This window comes from Anas platyrhynchos, chromosome Z (assembly GCF_047663525.1).
Source record: "Anas platyrhynchos isolate ZD024472 breed Pekin duck chromosome Z, IASCAAS_PekinDuck_T2T, whole genome shotgun sequence".
Lineage (NCBI taxonomy): Eukaryota > Metazoa > Chordata > Aves > Anseriformes > Anatidae > Anas > Anas platyrhynchos.
The window spans coordinates 40,074,599-40,097,432 of record NC_092621.1 but is presented as its reverse complement, the minus strand read 5'-3'; the positions used below and the strand labels follow the sequence as shown (position 1 = coordinate 40,097,432).

The 22,834-nt window shown below is 37.6% G+C and overlaps 1 protein-coding gene across 4 annotated transcripts in view; it reads right to left on the bottom strand.

The window, feature by feature from the left end:
• The window catches only part of TRPM3 (transient receptor potential cation channel subfamily M member 3), a 424,148-nt gene that overhangs the window by 7,284 nt on the left and 394,030 nt on the right, over window positions 1-22,834 (bottom strand). For all 4 annotated transcript variants that reach the window (XM_072031293.1, XM_038170832.2, XM_072031292.1 and 1 more), the window contains 4 exons: window positions 17,963-18,137; window positions 9,903-10,053; window positions 9,159-9,358; window positions 7,831-7,963 (listed from right to left, as the gene is read on the bottom strand). In XM_072031293.1, the coding sequence (XP_071887394.1) occupies window positions 7,831-7,963; window positions 9,159-9,358; window positions 9,903-10,053; window positions 17,963-18,137 (659 nt within the window). The remainder of the gene's footprint in view (window positions 1-7,830; window positions 7,964-9,158; window positions 9,359-9,902; window positions 10,054-17,962; window positions 18,138-22,834) is intronic.

Here is a 22,834-nt window from a genome sequence, read left to right as displayed (position 1 = left end):
TGAAAAATGAACAGTGAAGTGACAAATACCAAATGACAGGTTTTCCACACTTCTCTCAAGTCTCTTATTCTCTGTCTATTACTGCAAATCATACTCCAAAGTTAATATGCACTCCGTCAACCGTAGCTGGGATTTCTGATGGGATAAATATCATACCCTACTATTTGTAGATAAATTTCCAACAGGACAAGTGATCTGAAACTGGAAACACAACAAACACTCCTGCTTGTCCAAATGGAAATCAGATTTTAGGCAATAAATGAATATTGGGCAGCATTAATATCTGGTATGTCACAGAAGCTTAGGAAGTGAAACGCTGAAGTCTGACTACAATGTCATGTTGAGCAGCAACCATCCATCTGCACAAGAGAGGAGAAGGAAGAGAGTGGCACCACACTCTGCAGCAAGGCTTGTATGCACAAGAAATATGGGCTTATTGTGTTGAAGACCATGAATTTTGAAAGTACAAGTAAAAAAACAAAAAACAAATCTACAGATTTGAAGTGTTCCATGAATCAGCAACTGTATTACTGTCATCAGACTTCAGTGGATGAAAGATTAAATAAGCTAAGACCCCTGCAAAGAAATAAACCTGTAGTTTCAAGCAATCTCCTTCTACTCAGCTTATTATTATTAACCACTAGTCTACTTCTTCTGTCAACCTCCTCTAACAAAACAGACTAATGTTATTACAAGCACAGGATATAATTTCATAGTAAGAGAGCAGTTGGTGTAAGAAGCAGTTGAATTTTCCCTCATGTTATTAGTTATTTAAACTGCTATTTTATCAAAGAAATTATACTTTTGAAAAATTTATCAGCTAGTAACTGAGTACCTGGTCACTCACTCAGATTCCATAATAACTTCTTGATGATGATGACATATATAGGTTGACAGTTCCGGTACAGTTAGACATGCTGAAAATCCTGAGTAAACTCGTGGTCTATTTGAGCTAAAGGAAAACGTTTTGCCTAGATATTAACAGAGCCTGACATAAGATGTAAGACCAGTGGTTTCACTGGCCAAGACAAAGAGAGGTTTCTGGGTTACTTGGACTGGTGATTGCCATGGAAGAAGCCCCAAATTTGATCACATTGATAGTGGTGGGAAATTTCTTTAGAAACATAACAAGGTAAGGAATTTGCAGCCTGGGTTCAGAAATAAAAGGTAACCATAGATGTACTGTGAGGTACATAACTGAGAGGTACATACATGTGTTTACACTGGATGAATCCCAGAAAGGAAAGAAGGAAAGAAGAAAAGAAAGAAGGAAGGAAGGAAGGAAGGAAGGAAGGAAGGAAGGAAGGAAGGAAGGAAGGAAGGAAGGAAGGAAGGAAGGAAGGAAGAAAGTAATCTTGAGTGTTTCAATTCAATTTCAAAGCTATTAGCTGACTTTAGTCATCTTTTGTTTTACATATGACACTGCTGGACCTTTCCAAAAAATATTTATACTTTTAATTAGGGATATTCTCAATATTTTATGCTCAATTCTGTAATCATTCAGCACACACAATAGCACTCTGTGAGTATTCCCACTAGAAATGTGATAAAGTCCCATCAACTAAACACTGAGGACATAGGGAGATATGCTCTGGAGAAATACAGTCATAATCTGGTCCTTAAAATATTTTAATAAATGAAAATTTATATTGTCCTATGTTAGATGATATTGCACTCAGTGAACACAGCCAGAGCTGTATTTTCTTCAGGAATAGTTTCAAATTAAAAGACTATTTCAAAGCAAGAAATAAAAATAAGTTTTTCATAGAATCATATCATAAAACAGCCTGGGTTGGAAGGGACTTTAAAGATCACCTAGTTCCAACTGCCTTGACAACACCTCCCACTAGATCAGGTTGCTCAAAGCTCCGTACAACCTGGTCTTGAACTCCTCTAGGGAGGGGTACCCACTTCTTCTCTGGACAACCCATTCTAGTGCCTCACCACCTTCTGAGAGATGAATTTCCTCCTAACATCCAATCTAAATTTCCCCTCTTAGTTTAAAGTGACTTCCCCTTGTTTTGTCATTTTCTGCCTGAGCAAAAAGTTGCTCTCCATCTTTTCTTATAAGCTCCTTCTAAGTACTGGGAAGCTGCAGAGCTTCTCAGAGCCTTCTCTTCACCAGGCTGAACAGCCCCAGCTCTCTCAGCCTTCACAGAAAGGATTCTCCAGCCCTCTGATCAACTTCATGGCCCTCTTCTGGACCTGCTCTAACAGTCCCATATCCTTCTTTTGCTGGGGGCCCCAGACCTGGATGCAGCACTCCAGGTGGGGTCTCACAAAGGCAGAGCAGAGGGGCACAATCACCTCCCTCTTCCTGCTGGCCACCCCTCTGTTGATGCAGCCAAGGATGCAGTTGGCCTTCTGGGCTGCAGGCACACACTGCTGGCTCGTGTTGAGCTGTTCCACCAGAACCCCCAAGTCCTTCCCTGCCGGGCTGCTCTCAATGAGTTTTTCTCCCAGTCAATGCTCATGTCTGGGATTGCCTTGACCCAGGTGCAGCACCTTTCTCTTGGCCTTGTTGAGCTTCATTAGGTTCACATGGGCCCACTTTACAGCCTGCAGGTCCCTTTGAATGGCTTCCCTTCCTCCTCTTGTATTGACTGCACCACTCAGCTTGGTGTCATCTGCAAACTTGCTGAGTGTGGGCTCAATACCACTGTCTATGTTGTTGATAAATATATTAAACAGCACCAGTCCCAAGACAGACCCCTGAGGGACACCGCTCATCACTGGCCCACCTGAACCTAGAACCATTGACCACTATTCTCTGGGGGTGACCTTCAAGCCCACTCCTTATCCACTGCATGGTCCACCCATCCAATCCATATCTCTCCAGTTTAGTGATTAGGATGTCACGTGGGACCGTGACAAAGGCCTTGCAGGAGTCCAAGTAGATGACATCGTTTGGTCTTCCTTTGTCAAGTAATGCAGTCACTCCATCATTCTATGACACCGGATTGGTCAGGCAAAATTTGCTCTTGGTGAAGCCATGCTGTCTGTTTCATATCACCTCCTTGTCTCACATGTGCCTTGCCTTGTATATGTTCTCTTTTATTATTTATTATTATTATTATTATTATTATTATTATTATTATTATTATTATTATTATTATTATTATTATTATTATTGTTATTGTTATTATTATTATTATTATTATTATTACTATTATTTTGCGATGTGTACTGGAGATAGTATAAACCTTTTGGCAAATCTCACAATATTCATGTATGATGCCTCTATTGAACCTGTGTTTTTCCTTACAGCAAGATTTATCTCATGTATGAGAGGGTGCCAAACCATCTTAGCAGATGGGCATGAGAACAGAAAAAGAGATGGCTAAATCTAAAATGTGCATTGAGTGTGTTTTGCTGAAGCTTAAAAAATTCTAATAGAAAAACATATACCAGCTGAAGAGAATATTCAGTAACTGGGGAAAAATACAAGCTCAGAGCTGGGAATCTGACAAAGGTACTACGTTGTCAGTGACCAACTTTAAATTATGGTTTGGAAGATGAAGGATTTTGCTGGCATTCACTTTGGTTATAGTCATTTTTAACCTCTACACAGCTATTCATCTATAATTTAATTGAAGCAATGATTTAATGGGAGTAAGGTACTCTTTTCAGAAGTAGACCTCTTAACTGAATTAAACCATTAAATGAATTTGAGAATTAGGTTCACAAGTCCCTTTGTAGAGCTGTGCCCATTTTTTAGGCATCCTTTGTGTCTGCAAAATCGTTTTCATCCATGCAAAGATTGTAGACGCTGAAAGTCTCTTAAAGAGGGGATCCACATGGCTTGTTATAGGTGACCGTTGAATGCTTTTACTTTTCTGGAAGCAGTTCCCAAGCTTGTAACAGGCTATTTGTGCTGTGCCTGATATTTTTTGGTAAGGTATCTCTGGCGTAAGTAGACAGCCAATTTTTCCAAGTATTGTGTTTTTTGCAGGTTAAGGATATTGTGTTGTCCTGGCTGCATTCCTGTCTGGATCCTAAAACCACCAAACTCTTTCTGATTAAAGACAGATGCAGTGAGATTAACAGACCTTTCCTAGCCCCACTTTGCACATATGGCCTGATCGGGTAAGGTCACTATCGACCCTTTTCTGTGCACTTCATTGTGCTCTCTCTGGAACCAGGATATGTCTTCATTCTCAGACACTGTGAATGCAATTGCACTGAAGACTGTGTGAAATGTTAAGGTACTATAGCTATGAACTCCAGAGATGACATAATAATGTCTACTCCAACCAGTTTATCTGATTTTTAAATACTATTAGGATGTGACCCTTCTCCCTTTGGAATCAACAAGAGGTATTTGTTGGGTCAAGACTTGGCCATATGGCCAAGAGTTTTGAAAGTAGAGTCCAACTCTACTTTCTTCCCTGGTCTCCAGAAGATTCACTAAGATTTCCCTTTATGATAAATGCACTTAAAAAACCACCTTACAGTTTTGTACTGCTTTGTATTTCTCACCATAATCGCTTCCTCTGATCTGTATCATTAACTCAGACCTACTTCCATGTACCTGTGCTAGACCCTAGCAAACAGAAAAGGACAGACATCAAGAGTTGTTTCATGTTTTTGATTTCTGAATGTAAAAACAAGCAGTCAAAGGAGGCATTCTGTGTGGTGACACCAACTGTGGATACCTCTGGGATATTTTCTGCAGTGGGAATGGTAAGACTGAACCCACTGAGGCCACACAAGATGTCAGGGTGAACTATTCCAATGTGAGAGTATATAAACTGCTGCTTGTTTTAGGGGAGTCAGGCAAGGCATTGTGATCCTGACCCAGCATGGCCACTGAAACCATGGCTGAAATTGCTGGTTCACATGCAGTTCAACACATCAAGAAACAACATCTCTTGTTCTTTTGCTTTCCTGAACTCCCTCATGCCTCTGGGACCAATCTAGGCTGAACTTCAAGGCAAGACTTTGTCCCCATCTTCTATTGCCCTTCTAGTGCTAGATTTCTATTCCTTTATCCAGGCTTACTGGGCTTTGCACCCTGATTTTGCAGCTGCTTTTCCTTCAAGTAGTCCTTGGGGCATTTTGGTAGATCCAGCTGCAAGCAGAAGATACTCAACGGGATGTTTAAGAGGTGAAAACATTCTTGTGAGCTAAGCACATCACAGATGCCTGGAGGAGAGGGAAGGCTCTGAGAAGTCTAGGTGGATATACATCACACCAGGCCTTGTCCCAGTTCTTTTCTCCTCCACCTAAACTGCATCCTCAGCTTCCTGCAAAAGAAAGGTCTTCAGTGCAAAGGGAAACTCCACACACATTATCAGGATATTCTGGGTTGATTTTACACCATGTAAAGTTGAGTTAATTGGCCAGATGGCTAGGGTGATGATATCATGGCTATAATGTAGATACTGTGCTTGATCTAATACTACAGGTTAATGACTGGGCATTGGAAGAGAAACTGTGTTATTGCATCTCCTCTGTTTTCTTTGCTTTACATCTTGCTAATTGTACAAAGACTATTATATAGAGAGCTTATGAAGTATAAAGCTGGGTTTTAAATATTTAAATATTCTACAAGTTGGGAAAAAGAAGTTTGGTGTTTTAGATCCAGAGCACTTCAAGGGATACATATCTGACCATAATTGCAGACAAAATGACAGACCTGGGAATGTAGTTCTTAAACTGAGCATGATTTAGGATACTTATACAGCCTGGATCTGAGCATATTTAATCTAATGCTTTCAAACTTGTCTCGTCTGGGTAGAGTATTGTAGTGGGTTTAGAGGAGAGCTGTTATGAGATGGGACTTCACTGCTGGAAGTCATACTAGTGGAATGTCCAACTTTCCTGTGTTTAGGTTTGGAAGTAGACTCTGTACCCTGTCCTCACAAATCCTATCCTATCCTCACAAACGGCCTTCCAAACAGAGCTGGGACTTGCTGGTTTTACACTATTGACTAAGGAAAATGAATTTTTAAATAATTATTTTTCTGTGAGACTCAGGTCATCCTTCATTTAGGATTCATAATCACAAACCCTCCTCTGGAATTTAGTGCTTTAAGTCATTAATTTAAAATATAGAAAAGGACTCCTTTCCTATAAAACAGGACCAAAACAGAGAGCAAAGATAGACTATTACAAATTCATTGTTCAGTACATAGAACACTTGCCTAATGTAGGGGAGGTCTCAGCAGGGTCATTTATTTATATAGACTTCTTTCCTTGGCCACCAAAAAAATAAAGCTATGAGCAAACAGAGATTTGAACCTACAACTACCATTTCCAGGTTAGTTTTCTGATCTCTGCAGTATCAGAACACAGGAAACCTTGGACCACCGTTCAATCCATCCTTCCGTCTTTGAAACGTAAGTAATTCTTCAGTCTACAGTCTTCAACCACTTTCAGCTTAGGACCTTCTTGGGAGTAAACTGATTTCTATGTATTTAGAAATCCTGACAGGATTTCTCTTCCATAAGCTTATCTAGTCTCTGTTTTAACTAGTGTCAACTTTTACCTAACATCATCAGGTCTTTTAGACCTCATAATCTTTCAAGAATTCACTCTATTCTAGTATTTAGTGCATGAAAAGGACACCTGCTTTTATCTATTTTGAACAGTCTCCTTTTAGATTTATCTGTTGCTCTCCTAGTTCTTGTTTTGGGAGAGGCAGCAAATATTGATTTCTACTCACCCTCTTCTTGCATGCAGAATTATATAGGCCTCTGCGGTTTCATTTCTGATTTTTCCCTTCCAGACAGAATAGAGTTTTACTTGAGGATTACTGGGCCATCCCTTGTGAAGAAGCTATTCCATGCTTTACCATGCTTCCCCTCTAACACCCTTTTCTAAAATGTGTCTTGAGAGTACTATTTTCAGGAAAACAGATGATTAAAGGATATTATATTTGCTAATCCTGCTCTGGGATAGATTTAGTTCAAAAACAATTTAAAAGCACTTTTTCTTGCCTACATGAAACATATTTTAGGCATAGCTTCATCAGGAGCTGTGCCGGAAGTTTACATATAAATAGAAGAGTGTTATGCCCATGTACTCAATTACAGCAATGACTCTCCTGATTTGTTTTACATGTTAAATCATAGTACTCAGCGTACAGAATATTCAGTGGTTCTTAAGTTTCATGAGTATTTGACAGGATATCACCTAAGTATTTTTATTGGCAACAGTGCTGTGCATTGAACAACAAGCTCTGTACTCAAAATTTAGCTCTGTTGATCAGCTGCTATATGATGAAAGCATGTATTGGAGATTAACAGATTCATTAAGTTTAGGACTGTTAAATTAGAAGACTAGAAACATGCACTAAACCCACATATTATCTTAGTCCTCTGTGCTTGTTATCATTCTGAGTGAAATGTCTAGTTCCTTTGAAATTAATAGCAAGATCCCTAGTTTCATCTCAATGAAACTAGTCTACCTACCAAGATCACCCCAAAGTAAAGCTCTTTCTTTATCTAAATGCTAAAGCTCTAGTTTTTATTGAGGAATTCTCATTTACTCTCCCACTGTGTTTTGACCACTTGACCACTTGTGCCTCTAAGTTCTGCTTCAAAAACTGCAGCACAAAGAGGAATTGTGTTTTCCTCACTATTTCATTTGCATACAATTGGAACTGGTTAGATGATACAAAGTTTTCAAAATTTTGAGGAACATTTGCTTTAGTGAAGAAGAAAAAAAAAAGAGAAAAGAAATTGATCACCTTGTATCACTCTACTTTTTCATTAAGATTTACTTAAAATTCCCTCAAATGTTTCCCTTTTCAAGAAAAAGAAAGGAAGGGTGAGAAAGACAATAAAGATATATTTCTAGATCAACATATGAGAGAGCAAAGTGCACCTTTCTGAAGTGACACGAATTCTTTCATCATTGGAGGAATTAAATCTGTCATCCTTCTCTCTAAAATATTCTTCTATACACTGCTCTTCAAAATCATGGACTTTTTTCAATTCATCCTCAGTTATGAAAAGTTCTGTAGAAACAATGGAAAAAATGTCAGTTTGGCAAAGCATTAACATGTGAAATTAGGTACACTTTTCTTATTGCAGAAATCACAGACTGAACTTTCAAAATCAGGCTTCAATTTTATCTGGCATTTTCATATGAAAGCAAAGAGATGCAGCTAATTTCCAAATTAGTGGCTTCAATTATAAGTGATCCTGGAGATAGCAACACTTAAGCAGGCAAATGCTGTACAAACATGAATGTGTTTTGATTACATGAGACCTAAATACAGCTGTTGGTCAGGACCTGGAGAGACAGTGGGAGCCAAACGTCACCTGTAACCTAATATAAATTTAATCATATTTGGAGACCGGTAAGAAAGGAGTATGAGAGTAGAAAGGGTCTGTTTGACATGGCAAGAGATGAAATCTGTAGGCAGTAGCAAAGGCTATGTCAGACACAGTGTGATGTGAGTGGGAGGAGAGCAGTATAGTTGCACTTGCATCTCTCATGCCATCACAGGACTTCAGCTCCTTTCTTGTGGAGAAGTGGGCTGTGGCATGGGTTTGAGTTGGGAAGAGATGCACATCTGCTAGCTCCCTACTTCTGTCATATACACTGGGGGAGGTGGAGTTTTTCTACTTTGAAGAACTAGATAAGGAAGAGCGGAGAAAGTGTTATCAAAATAATCCGTCAGGTTTCTATCATGCTTATGGGAGTTCTTATTAAAGTGTCTGGAGAAACCACGCCTCCACTTTGAATCAATGTCAAGGAGACAACATGTGTCTACAGAATAATTACTCCTCACCATCTCTTATCTTATGTAGGCATAAAGTGTGTTGAGGGGACATATGTGCTATTTGCTCAAAAAATAGGAACACTATCTCTGTATTAACTGCAATAAAAGTAAAGATCTGGAAGTGCAAAGAACTGTAAGAATTCCAGTAAAAACAGTCTTCTAGCAACAGCAAAACAAACCTCTTTGTTTTGAAGAAAGAAACAACTCAAAATATCCAGGAACAACACTGCCTCATTAATGCTCTGAGGAGAACTGTGTGTTAAGGAATGGAAGTAAAGCTAAGTGATTCAGGTGGGAACGTGTGGCTAATAGTTCTCTGTTGAAAAGGTTACCAAAGTACTGGGCTTAGCCTTCATTCATGTCAAATACCAGATACTACAAAGAGAATTGGAAAGTCCCACTCTGTAAATTGTTTAAGGCTTACTTAGTCCGTAGTCTCTCTCATCTGGGTCACTTTCGTGTTTCCGCCATCTACAGCAAAGATGTTGGAATATCATAGTCATATGGCTGAAAATGATCAGAGGTGGTGGGAGAACTGGCCTTTCATGAAATGTCATGATTAGCTGATACCTTTGAAACTTCCATACTTGGTTGGATATGGATTTGACTTCAAAAAATGTATTGCTAGGAGGCAAGAAGAGAAAATAACATCAGATTAAATGTTTTTGAGTACTTTGCCAAAAATGGTATGACAGCACTTTAATTACACACATTTCACTAATAGTGCCAAACTTTTCCTTGTCATACAAAAAAAGGAAGAACAAAAGAAAGCAGATAATAAGGTTGTTCTTCAGTGATGCACAGTGGCAATCAGTCATTTAAAATGTTATTACTCTCTATTCTTGCTCTGTGCAACCAGTTAGTTTTTCAACAACCTAGTAAAACAGGCAAGTGTTTTTGTTCTTATCTTCTGTATTAGGAGTGAATGAAACTGAATTTCAAATTTTTGGATTTTCTACTTTCAGTCGCATTGGATGCCTGTCCTTGGAAATGAGATAATGTAAAAAATTTATTTCCCTCACTCTCTGGAGACAAGGTACTACTTTATATCTTCTCACCCATACATCCTCTGAAAATAGCTTTCAGCCAAAGTCTTCAGCTTAGCTGCTTTTAGACCATGAATAATGCCCACCACCCCCAACTCCATTCTTTGCAATGTGTCACTCACTTGAAAACAGCAATCAGAAGGTTCACCAAAAGGATGTTTGCAACCAAGAGGTAACAGGCCATGATGGCAGGAACGATCCATGCTCCTGTTTTGCAGGGAGGCAGCTGGATTATTTTACCATCTTCTCTTGTTTCATTCTGACCACAAGGAGCTGGGAACAAAAATACAAAAATACAAACCAGGAATGAATCTTATTTTTTCTTTTTTTTCTGCTTTTTTACAGAAATATTTAAATGTTTATGAAGGCCTGCCTGCCAAAGTAATATCTTCTAAATAACAGTGCCATTGATGCTCCTCTCAATAAATCTGCAGTTGCTATAGGTGGTGGTGATCACTTGCATGTCAAATTTATCACATATTTTAAAAGCTACAATTCTTGATGCTATATGTTATTTTCCATGAAAGTCAAGATATTCCCCTTAGAAATGTCAGGAAATCTGTCTCATGTAAACTGCCCATTCTTTTTAACTGAAATATCTTAGTACTCTGGTATTAATTAGTGGCTGTGCAAAAATCAAAATGGTTAATCCCACAAAAAGTTAACATACTATTTTTTAATGGTGAAAGGTTTTATTTTTATTTTTCATAGAAAAAAAAGAAGTACATTTAAAAAAAGAGTATATATTTATTCCTGTGCACTGTACTTCCCAGAGCCCCTCTGGGAAGAATTCATAATGGCCTTCTGCTATTGACTTTTGACTGCATTCCTAGAAAAACAGTGGGGGAGATTATCAAGTCTTTATTGTACCAGGTAAAGGGATATGTAGGCAACAGAGTTGCCACCTGTTTCTTTCACAAATGTTTTGGAACAAAAATGACTAAAATTTCCTCATCATGAGAGTTGTAGAACTGAAGCAGTGGGAGAAAAAACTGTGAAATAGTTGTTATTACTATTCAGGAGATTTAGTTTGTAATTACTTCTGTCATACTATTATGACAGAAGGATACATCCTGCATCAGGTTCAACATGAACTCTCCCAAAGTATTCAACTCACAGAAAACAAAACAAAACAAAACAAAAAACCAAAAACCAACCAACCAACCAAACAAACAAAAAAAGAGCCAACTACAAGCAATACTACATTTGCAAGCAGTTCTGCTGTGTCTGGACCCACATTATATCTAGTTCTTTGTATTTACAGAAAAAACACTTTATTCCTGGAACAGGTTAAATATGAGCAATTCTTTATTTCTTGGAAAATATCATATTACAGGCCCTTTCAGTTATTTGCTCCAACCAGTGGCTTCATTTAGACATTCAAAATACCATCTGTGAGCTGCTGGATTTCTTGAGCTAGGTGCATTCAGCCTCCATCCAGCAGAAACTGGGACATTCAACACCTCTTGGTATCAGCATTCAAAGTGAGACTTTTTTGTTTATGTGGAAACAGTAATGTGTTGATTCAGAGCTACAAAGCTACAACAGAGTACCAAACCCCATCATGATCTCACCAGTAACACAGAAATCATTCTAGCAGTTGATGAAACCTGTTGTCCTTCTGTGTGTTAAAGCACAGAAACAATAATGTCTTTTATAGTGAAGAGAGGAATTTCTGAAAAGCATATCTTAAACTTTAAATCAATGATATCCAAAACTCCGCTTTAAGTCTGGCTATAATCTATTATTCCATTTTTCTATTAAAAATATTTTCATCCAAAATATTTTCCATCTTTCACAACTACCAAGACAAAAATATTTTCTCTAACGTGATTTTCCTACAATAGAATATTTGGAAAACCATTAATGTGTCCTTGTCAGTTTATGCCACATGGTGGTGTCTTCCTTGAAAACAAGCTTCCATAATCTATACATACATAGGTGTTTGGTTTGCCTTGAGGCTTTGTAAACGTCTTCTGTTGGAGAAACAGAACTTAGCATTCCTTTACATAACAAAGGAATACTAATCTTACACCTTACTTTATGGAGGTCTAAGCCAACATTCAATCTTCAAATCTTCAGCTGCGTGAGAAAGTATGATGTGTGTCCAAAGTTCTGAAGCCTTTGTTCTAATGTGTATGACTGAAATTAACATCTTTTTCCATTTTAAACCATAACATCAATTTTCAAGGATTGTGCTCCCACTATTAAGCAAACTATTTGTTAAAAACAATTGCTCCCAGAAAAAAAAAAGGAAACTGAATTTTCACCCTTTGCTACAGGAAGGAATCTGGCAGGTGTCTAAGAGTGCAGATGATATTCTTTTTAGATACCAAAGACACTTGCTTACTTTTAGGAATTTAGAATTCTGATTGATGATTTTATATTTTGAAAAATGTAGGGATTTTTGTAGTATGTGCAATAACATATTGTAATGACAAACTTTTTCAAAGAACAATTTAAAGTGTAGGAAAACATACTCTTATCTTTCTACGTGACAGCCTTCCTTTAGCAAAAATTATGTAGGGTTCATAATTCTAGTGAAATGTTTTGTTAAAATAAATTCTGTTAGTGTAACTACATGCATATTCCAGGTAACTGAAAAACTCAGGTAGTCAAATGACCTGTAGGTCATTTGATGTAGGTAGGACATCAAGCCCCGAACTTCAGTTTTGAAGAATGGTAATTGGTTGAAGTTTTAATTTCAATTACATGTATTAACTTCCCTCAGCTTCCCTCAGCTAGATATCGAACCTTGACAGCTGTGGTGGTATGTACTTGTTGCATCTTTTGTTTCTCTTTTCATAGTCTGCCTCTATGCTTATGTTTCCTTCCTGGCTCCCTTTTACCGTTTCCTTTACAGGCCTTTCCTGCTACATATCTAATGTTTCCTCTTTCCTGGCCAGCAAACTGGTGCAAAGCAAACAGCAATAGCCCACATCTCTGTGCTTCAACTGTACCAGTTTACCAGGCTAGTAAGTATTGAAAAAGGGCTAAGTGAGCTGCTTAGGGCTGTCTACTTTTTAACTAACAGAGAAAATACTGAACTCTGGGAACTCTGAATCTCACATCACTGCTCTCTTCATCAGTAGAAACATTCAGGGAACTGACAAGTATCTCATTACTTGAAGAAAGTTTCTTTAACTAGAGTATTGTGACCTTACACATTGCTTTTTGCTCTCAGACATATTAAAATGACTCCAAAACATCTTTCCTATCATATTTTAATCATAATTTATAGTAAATCTCTCTAATTTTCTTGTTTTCTTTCTCCCTCCTCCTCCCTTCCTTAAAAATATCCAACCAAATGGAACCTAAAATATAACCTCATGGGAGTGATAGGAAGGGGAAGACTGCCACAGCTCAAGGCCAGGGAGATTCTTGAAGTGATGTGTAGGCAGTGCAAAAATATTATCCTCTGCCTTTGTCTAACAATACAAAAAATATTGCTTGTGCTGCAGAGTTGTAACACAGATGAAGGAGGAGAAGGGAAGGGAAGGGAAGGGAAGGGAAGGGAAGGGAAGGGAAGGGAAGGGAAGGGAAGGGAAGGGAAGGGAAGGGAAGGGAAAAAGTATGATTTATTATATTTTGTGCAAAAATGCTCTATTACTTCAAATTCCAAACTAATCCACGCAAATAACAACCCTTACAGGAAGATACCACAGAGACATACAAAGAATGAAATGTTTAAGATTGTACAGAATTTTGTATAGAACTTTAATTTTAATAAGAAACCTTTGAGAACTTAAATAAATTCTAAAAGATTAAGAAATGTAAATAATTTAAATAAAAGTAATTTGTATTAATTATGTTTTCCTCAAGTTCATTGGATAGTTGCATAATAATTTGTCTTTCATATTCTACTGAAACAACTACATTCTGATTACTTGGCATTGCTCCAATACAAGCAAGAAAAGGAGGCTCCATCTTTTCTCTTTACATATATAGGATTTTCCAATAATGCTTTAGGCAAAGAGAACAAACAGAACTCAGATTGATCCTCAGATTTCAGATGGCACTTGAAATACTGTCAGCTGGAAAGAAAATCCAGATGCAAATCTGACGTGAGACAACAGGCAAATCTGAAAAAAGACCAAAAAAAAAAAAAAAAGAGAGAAACCAAACCCAAACCCATGTTGACTAACAACAGTCTCAGCTGCTCTACTTTCTGAATATAGGAAAATATGAAGTCTGCTTTTTTTTTTTTTTTTTTTTCCCTACAGGTCAGTTATTTACATCATTTACCTATCTTCTCTACCAAACATTTCCCCCCCCCCCCCCGGAATAATCATTTCCTCTTCAGTATTTCTATATACTTCCATATCCTTAATATCCTGGAGGGACAGATAGCTTGGCAAGGTGAAAAGAAGTTCTTTGCATGTAACATCTGTGTTCTGAAGTTTTTGGCTAGTATTGCCAGCAATAGTGCTGAAGTAAGTGAGGCAAACCAAGGGAGAGATTTTACAGCATTTGTGGGTTTTCTCCTAGACAGGCCTTCACTGCTAAGCAGCTAAGCAGCTGGCTGCTGCCCCATGGATCCCATCAGGCAGCAGAAGGTTGGGCTAGACTAAGAAAGGCAGCCTAAAAATGAGATAATTCCACACGCCATAACCAGTACCTTGGCCTGGACCGCCTCTTGTCCTTGACTAGTGCAGCTGTGATGAACTGTCAGTCTGAGAGGAGCTACTTTGAGACTGGTTTTGCTCTTTGGCTTAATTTGCCTAAAAAGTTAAACACAATTCTAAAAGGTTTACTTTTTTTTGTTGTTTGTTTTGTTTGTTTGCTTGTGTTTTACCTTTTACATCTGGTTGGTTTTCATGAATTTGCAGGAATGTAGTACTTGTGTACATCACTGATAATTAACCATACCGCTGAAAAGTGTACATGTACTCCCAGAAGTGAGGATACATTTCTGTCCCCACTTTTGAGTTGAAGGTGTGATCACATTGTCAACAGGAAACTAATGCACACTCCAGTTAACGTATGTATTTTAAATGTGAAATGAATACAGACAGTATGGGTAAAAAGTGTAAGTGTACAAAACATGCATTATTTTAGAGAGACATATTTTACTGATGTTTTAACAGTGCAATGTGTTGAGATAAAAATCAAACTACATCCACTGGATGGTTAGGCCGCCAGCTGATGAAATATATCCAGACATTACATCTGGTCAGCCTTAGTGGCATGCTTTACAATCAACAGAAAGTGAAATAAAAGTAAGTCAGGAATTTTAGAGTAACATACATTCTTTGTACATTTCTCAGAAACACAAGGATAATTTCCAGGAGCATGACTCCAATATACATACATCTAAAATATTAGCATTGTTACTGAATTCCAAACTTGCAAATAATGTTGTAATATTAAACATCAAAATATACAGAAAAAAACCCACAAACTTTAGGCTTGCTATTATAACAACAATGATGATAATAACCTGCTCCGAGCTATAAAGTTCAATTGTAGTTTAGATGTAGCATACCAATTTTTATCTTATTTGAGAAAGTACAAACATTGTGTAGTACTCTAACATGAATACAGTGGCTGATTTAGCTTAGAACAACTTGGAAAATAGATAACAATAAATTTCTGAATGGTGAAAAAATAGTAAACCTTTTGAGTGCCAATCCAGTCATTTTGATTGAGTAACATCACCAAGCATTTGCTCCCAGTCTATTCCAGGGGTAACATTTCTTGAGACAACCAAGCCTCAGACAGACATGACATATTGCATATAATTTGTGCTGCAAGAGTGGCAGATTCTAATTCCCTGCATCATCTGTCTCTCAGGAAGGAGGAACTAGGTGCTGCTTTTCATTTTGGCATCACCACTTTCTCTGCAACTCCTAGTTTCCTTGACACAGACAGAAGAGCAACACATCTACACCTACAGCTGGGGATGAAACCATTAGGAATTTTACTTTCCCTAAGCTTCAGAAGTAAATACTCTGCATCTTTTTTTTTTTTTTTTTTTTTTTTTTTTTTTTTTTTTTTTTTCCCAAGGTTTAAATGTTGGGCATCTGAATAATGTACAAAACCACCTCTAAATTCTTATGCAAGGGTATGGAGCCTGCCACCCTCTTTTTATATTTAAGAAACATGATTCATTCAAAGACAGTTTAATTTGTTGGGTTTCAGGGTTCTAAACTATAATCAGCATTTCAATATAAAATACCAAGAACTATTTATTCAGCCAATTGCCACATTTGTTTCACTATGGTAGTTACTAAGAACAACATCAATAAATGGCCACTTGTAGAGGGACATAATTCTGCTTGCGCATGGAAGGTATAGTTTTAAACCTTTATCCATCTATTACACCTTTGGAGCAAGCTGACGTTTTGAATCCACAAGTATTATGCCTTTGGATTGAAATGAATTTTTAAAAAGAAAAGAAAAGAAAAAAGGATAAAAATGAGGGGAACTGGGTGAAAAGCTAAACTCAGGGAGGAGCTTTGTGAATTTAGGTATTTATGCTAGAATCATAGACTGGTTTGGATTGGAAGGGACCTTAAATGTAATCTAATTCCAACCCCCCTGCCACTGGTAGAGAGGGACACCTTCCTCCAGACCAGGTTGCTCAAAGCCCCATCTAACCTGGCCTTGAACACCTCCACTGATGGGGCATCTACAGCTTCTCTGGACAACCTGTTCCAGTGCTTCACCACCCTCTGAGTAAAGAATTTTTTTTGTTACATTTTGTGTTATAAACCTACCCTATTTTAGTTTAAAGCCATTACTCCTTGTCCTATCATTACACTTCCTGACAAAGAGCTCCAGCTTTTCTGTTGGCCCCCTTTAAGTACTAGAAGGCTACAATGAGGTCTCCCCAGAGCTTTCTGTTCCCCAGGCTGACCAACACAAACTCCCTCAGCTTGTGCTCACAAGTCCTCATTTTCTGGCATGTCTTGCTGCCTCTGAGAACGATGTGTAAAAATAATCATAAAAAAGAGGTTTCATCTGCATCCATTGTAACAATTCTGTGCAACCCAGGAAAAAGAAATAAACATGAAACTGCTGTAACATCTGACATGGGATATGTCCCTCTGAAACTCTGTAAATTCTCTATCCATCTGAAACTGTGTAAGTTGGGGTAATTCATGATAGTACATTTATTACCTTAACCCTTTCAGAAAAAAAAACAGGACATTTTTTCCAATCGAGCTTTGTCAATGTTAAAGAAGTAAAAGATAAATTATGAAAACACCTTTCCTAAGGCGGTGCTTAGGATAGAAAAGAATACCTTAAACAGAGTTTTAATGGATGCCATCTGCCGTTGGAAAAGATACTCACTTCTAAATGCTGCCAAGACATTACACATTTAGGTAGGAATGATAAACATCACTTGCATGTCAGTATTTTTTAAAGATACATTGTTTGTGGTTCTTAGTTTGTTTTGTTTGTCATCTATTGCATCAGTCCTCATGACCGCCCCTCTTTTGGCATAATGTACTAGGTGGAACCAGAAGTTCTAATTTAAGTAGAAAACTGCCATTTTCCTGATCACCAGCCAAATGAATCCTGAAGAGACAGTATATGAAATACTGGCCTTTGTTCCGTTTGCATTGACATGAGCACACTCTTGCCTTCCAGTAAATAAATAAAGCAAAATTCTTATAACGTATGTATTCTCCCCAAAGAATTGCATCACATTGTTTAGCATAAAGGTGGTGACAGTGAGTAGGTAACAGAGAAAAGAAAACACAATGGATTAGATCCTCATGAAGTCCAGGAATTAGAGGTCTAACCAAGTACTATTATATTTGATGTTTAGTATGAAATTAGGTAGAAGCATTTAGGTCTAAAATCAAACAAATGGATGAAAAAAAAAAAGTGACATTTTGTGTCTCAGATAAACCAAAGAACTCATCATGGATACCTGGAAGGGTATCCCTATCACCCAACTGGTAAAAAGGAAACATTAAAACATTCTTTATATGCAAGACAATTTAGCATCGCAGATATCTGGTTAAATTATCGCAAAAATGATGCCAGAAGCACTTTCTAGAACTGACACCCCAATATTACAGCTGTAAAAATATTTTGTGACCATTCTCTGTGATGAAGGAGTCCTCTATCCTGAGCCATTTATTGAGCACACATACATGATCTGGTAGAACATCATCTGATCAAAGTTGGATACCTGACTTTGGAGTATGAGAATCATAAACTTGCTTACGGTCTATCTGGTCTGCAAACACTTCCCCATAGATCATCCAATAAGGCATGTAAAAAATGTTTTTTGCCAGCTTCCACGAAGGCTCCTCATTGGGGAAGAGAATAGCCTGTCTTGCGACACCGAAGCTCATCAGAACCACCAACATGATGATGACAAAATACATCATGTCGATCATCTGAATGTCATGAGAGGAAAAGAGAGAGAGAAAGAGAGAAAGGACAAGAATTAAAGAAATATATTTGTCCATATTTTCATTAGTCTATGCTTCAAAAAAAGTTTTTAAACCTTAGAAAGAGAATTTTCAGAAACAGTTTCTGAAAAGATGTTCTCAGTTTTACACATATCATTTCATTTTGAAAGAAGGAAAATGGTATTCCCGCGTCTTTGATTTTTTCCCAGTATTCCTTTTAAGAACTATATAAATGTTATGAATAGGCCTGAAAACACAAGCTGCCATCTGGTCATACCAGTTGCCTGAACAATAATATAAGTTCATAGGCATCAGCAGCCTGGCCTGAACAAGGGTTGTGAGATAATGTATTGTTTACAGGCACCTATTGGCAACTGTATCAAAACAAAAGGTCTGAAATGGATTATCTTATTTGCTGGTACCCATTGTCTTGGTGAAAAGGAGGGAACCTGGATATAACATAAGGAATAACGAGTGACAGAACAGCCTGTTATTGAAACATAAGGGATGCCATAGGGGTAACCAGTGAGAAAGGAAAGCTGTGATACCGGCTAGACTAGAATTCAGGCTGGTGGTGGTGTCCAACAAATGCCATATTTAAAAAAATAAAATGCAGATAACACAGGCACTCAGTCCTATTCTTCTGCATTGTTGAATACTTCATTAGCATATGCACAGCATTAATTAGTGCCTGCAAACAGTATCTACCCATTCAAAATGTTCCAGGAAAAATTGGGACAGCAGTCCTAGGAGGTTCTCACTAGAGGCTGAAGATTAGAAGAACAGCTGTGCTAAGCAGTATCAGTGGGACGCTCCAGAGAGTGGAGCAAAGGAGGAGCCTTGGGCGTCAAACAGGTACAGCACAGATATACTCAAATGTTTGAAAAATAAAAGTGACTCTTGTAAGGTCTCTGGTAAGATCTCTTTGGAACTCTTAGTTACAGGTTTGTTTATAGGCTTTTATTCATAAGGCATGTTATGATAGAGGCATGTTATTTCCATGGCTGTGGAAGCAACTTCTGTCTGCTCAAACTAAAGAACCTCAAAACTTTCTGACTCTTAACCCTGTCAGTCTCCACTTTCTCTGGAACAGCTACATTCTGAGTTCACTGCAAGGCAAGTGTGCAACCAACGTGCACCTTGACTGGTGGCTCTGTAGCTCCACATGGACCTGCCACAGCTGAGGAACAGGGTGATTCATTTCAAGAGCTGGTGGAACAGGGCTACTAATTTCCAGCAGATGGATCTGCCACTGCTGTTGGGGTTTTTCAGTTAAAAGCACAAGGATGGAGACGTAAGGTCAAAGTAACACTATGAAATTACTTAACAGAGAAAAGACAGGGATACTGAAAAGCAAACAGATAGGGATATTCTCATACTCACTGAGAGAGCAACTCTAAGAGAAAGAGACCTGTAGGGAAGGGCCCTGGTAGGAGAGTCTTAACGAGACAGAATGAAGGAATTGAGGTAGGTGAAAAGAAGCATGGAAAAATAAAAACCTTAAAATAATGCAGAAAAGAAAGACAAAAAACAACAACACACACACACATATTGGAAGATGAGACATATAAATAAATGCCTTAAAGAAATAAAAAATGGACAAATAAATCATGAATATTCTTATGTTTTTTCAGGTCATTAATCTTTCAAGAAAACCTGGTTGAAGGGGAATTCCAGATGATTATATCTCAGACAGCAACCTGAAATGGGGAAGATGCATAATTACACTTAATTCTTACTGCTTTTAGAGAAATATGGAGATGAAACCTGTATCCTTCCTTCTTCTCTGATAAAACTTTGCTTTCATTTAGAAAGATGATATGATATGATATGATATGATATGATATGATATGATATGATATGATGTAATAAGCATAAAAACTACTTGCTGGAAATTAAAAAAAAAAAATCCTAAATGTTTCCAACACTTTTGATCAAGATTCACAGAGGTTTGAACTCACTTTGCAAGAAAGTACATTTTCAGTTTTATTCTCCGTTCAACCAGTGTATTAGTGTTTCCCTCATTCAACCAGATATCATTCTAAAATGTCAGTAGCTTGTCTTGAATTGAGTGAAATAGATGGGCGTGTTTCCACGGACTGCAATGAGCAGTGTATCAGGCCCCTTGGCCTGCAGGCTCAAATTACAATTGCTGTTTTAACAAGGCAGTGACTGTTTCAGTCATTCTGAAGAACCCTTTAGTCACCTATTCAAACAGCTGATAAAACAAAGATCTTTTGGTGCAGTTTTATTAAGAAGTTGGCTCCATTCCCCCTCGCCCCCTTTTTTTTTAATCAAAGAAACTAAGAAAATGTAGACATTCCCATACAGAAGGGGAACTGATATACTTCTGACTCTTCTGACATGGACAGTGATTGCATTTCATTCTGAAGTAGGCAGGAAGTAAATCTACCATTGTGCAGGGATTGGAAAAGCACACTATAATAAGCACATTCTGTAACTGAAATTAGTAGATAATAATAAACTTTGCCATTCATCTTCTTCTTCCTCTCTTCATCCTTCCTTTTAAACCTCTGAATACTATTCCTGCCTTAATTTAATTTGCATATTTGTTCACAAGGCCCACTAAAACCTATTACTGCTATTCTGTTGGATGCAGTGGAGAGGCAGGTGAAGGGAAAGTTCCTTTATATTGGAAAGATGAAAAGAGTCATCTGTTCCCTCCTGAGTCTAAAATTTGCTTAAACAGAAGCTCAGTATAAAAGCTCAGGCTATAGATTGCATTAAATATAGTCTGCTGAGGAACTCAATAGCTGTGATGGGCTTACTTTTTAGAAACAAGTACAAATTTATTGTCTCCACAGCACTGAATGGTACTTGCAAGATGATAAAATGAAAAAGAGACGACCAAAGAGGTAAATGTGCCTGTGATTTAAACAGAAATACACAGGGGAGGCCACTGCAGCCCAGAGCAAGCAGGTGCAACCCCAGGGAAGTCTGTGCATGTTATAAATGGGTTGGCCATTACACAGGGGAATAAGCTGGCCAGAAAACAGTTGTTAGGGGCAAATTTATGTAACTGAAACCAGCTGGGCATTGCATATGTGGGCAAAATAGATGTGCCAGAGTTGCTGAGTGCATGGAAAACTGGATGAAGTGTGAAAATCAAATAACAGGAAGGCATAAAATAAAACAACTTCCCTTCTTTAACAGATGCCCACACCTTCAGAGAAATCTGGTAGCTGAATTCAAAACTCTCTGAGTAGGTGCTAAGCCTGCAGAGGCTAGTGAATTTCATGCATTAGTTTTCAAATGAAAGTGGAGTGCAACTTAATTCATTATGCACATGTAAGAATGACAAAGGAATGTAAAATATATTATTTTGATGATTTCAACCATTTCCTTTCTATGTTGATACCAGTGGGGGAAAAAAAAAAAAAAAAAACAAAAAACAAATACAAAACACTGCTTAAACTACTGGTGAAGCTGGGTTCCTGTCAGTTCTCCATAACTCTGACTGCTAGAAGTTTGTTATTCATGATCAACTCGTTTAATATTGAACTGTTTTTTGGGCTGCCTTTGCTAAAATAACAGCTCTGAAACTTTTTGGCCATGATATCTGTGAAAATTAACACAGAATTGAAGGATAATTGGTTTTGGTCCTTTCTCTCATCCTGCTGTCCTCTTCCAGTAATTCATAGCAAGAACTCCCGAGTGTTCCTGTAGTGGTGCACTCTGGAGCACTGCAAATCCCCACCCATAAACAACCTGTTGGCTTCCTTGAAGGAAGGAACCAAACTTCAAAATTCTGTTTGCAGCAAATAAACACTGGGCTTGTTGTGAGTAACTTAATATCAAAGAATTGTAGTCCATGCATTCATATATGTCCCTTTTTCCTACATGTATGATGGCGAGGAAGTAGGGTTGTTGGCTTTTCATTTTGTGGACAATGGTAAGGCAAACAGAACACAGGACCTATTTGAATTTATTCAATGTTGTCCACATATCAATTAGATAGCAGTGATGATATTTATAATTAGGAAATTTAATATCCAGTTTGGCTTTTACTGAATACTGACCTCAAGGATTATTTCATCCTTATTTTTAAAAATAAATCTTAAGCTCTAGAATGCATGAAGCAGACATTATTTACACAACAAAAGCTGGCTAACTGTATCTAAAACATAAATATATGTGTTAGCACATGTTTAACTACATGTGCAGATACCTGAATATCAGTGACCTGTACATGTGTTTCTGTAAACTCAACAATTTTCCTTAATTCAGATAAGCAAAATTGTGCTTTAATGTAACGCTTCTGCTGATATAAATATATATATAAATACAAAAAGTTAAATGTTATACATACAACAATACGTATCACTTGATCTACTTTATATGAATTTACTATTATGTAAACTATTAATTCTTGTGCCGCACTGTATACATGTGATGCAGCCAGGGGACAGAGGCTGCAGTTAGGCACATAAATTTCTCATCTCACAGAAATATACCTGAACAAGCAAGAAAGACACGTGGCTATGGAACAAAATAGAGAAATGTCACAATTTTAATCTGACCATTATGGTTTTGAACATACTTACTGTGACATAATTTCTTTGGGGGTCTCAGAATCCTGAATGCTTTTTTTTTTTTTTTTTTTTTTCAAGCTAAACAAATCTCTCTCCTTTGCAACTAGCTGAGAATTAATACCCTGTGTG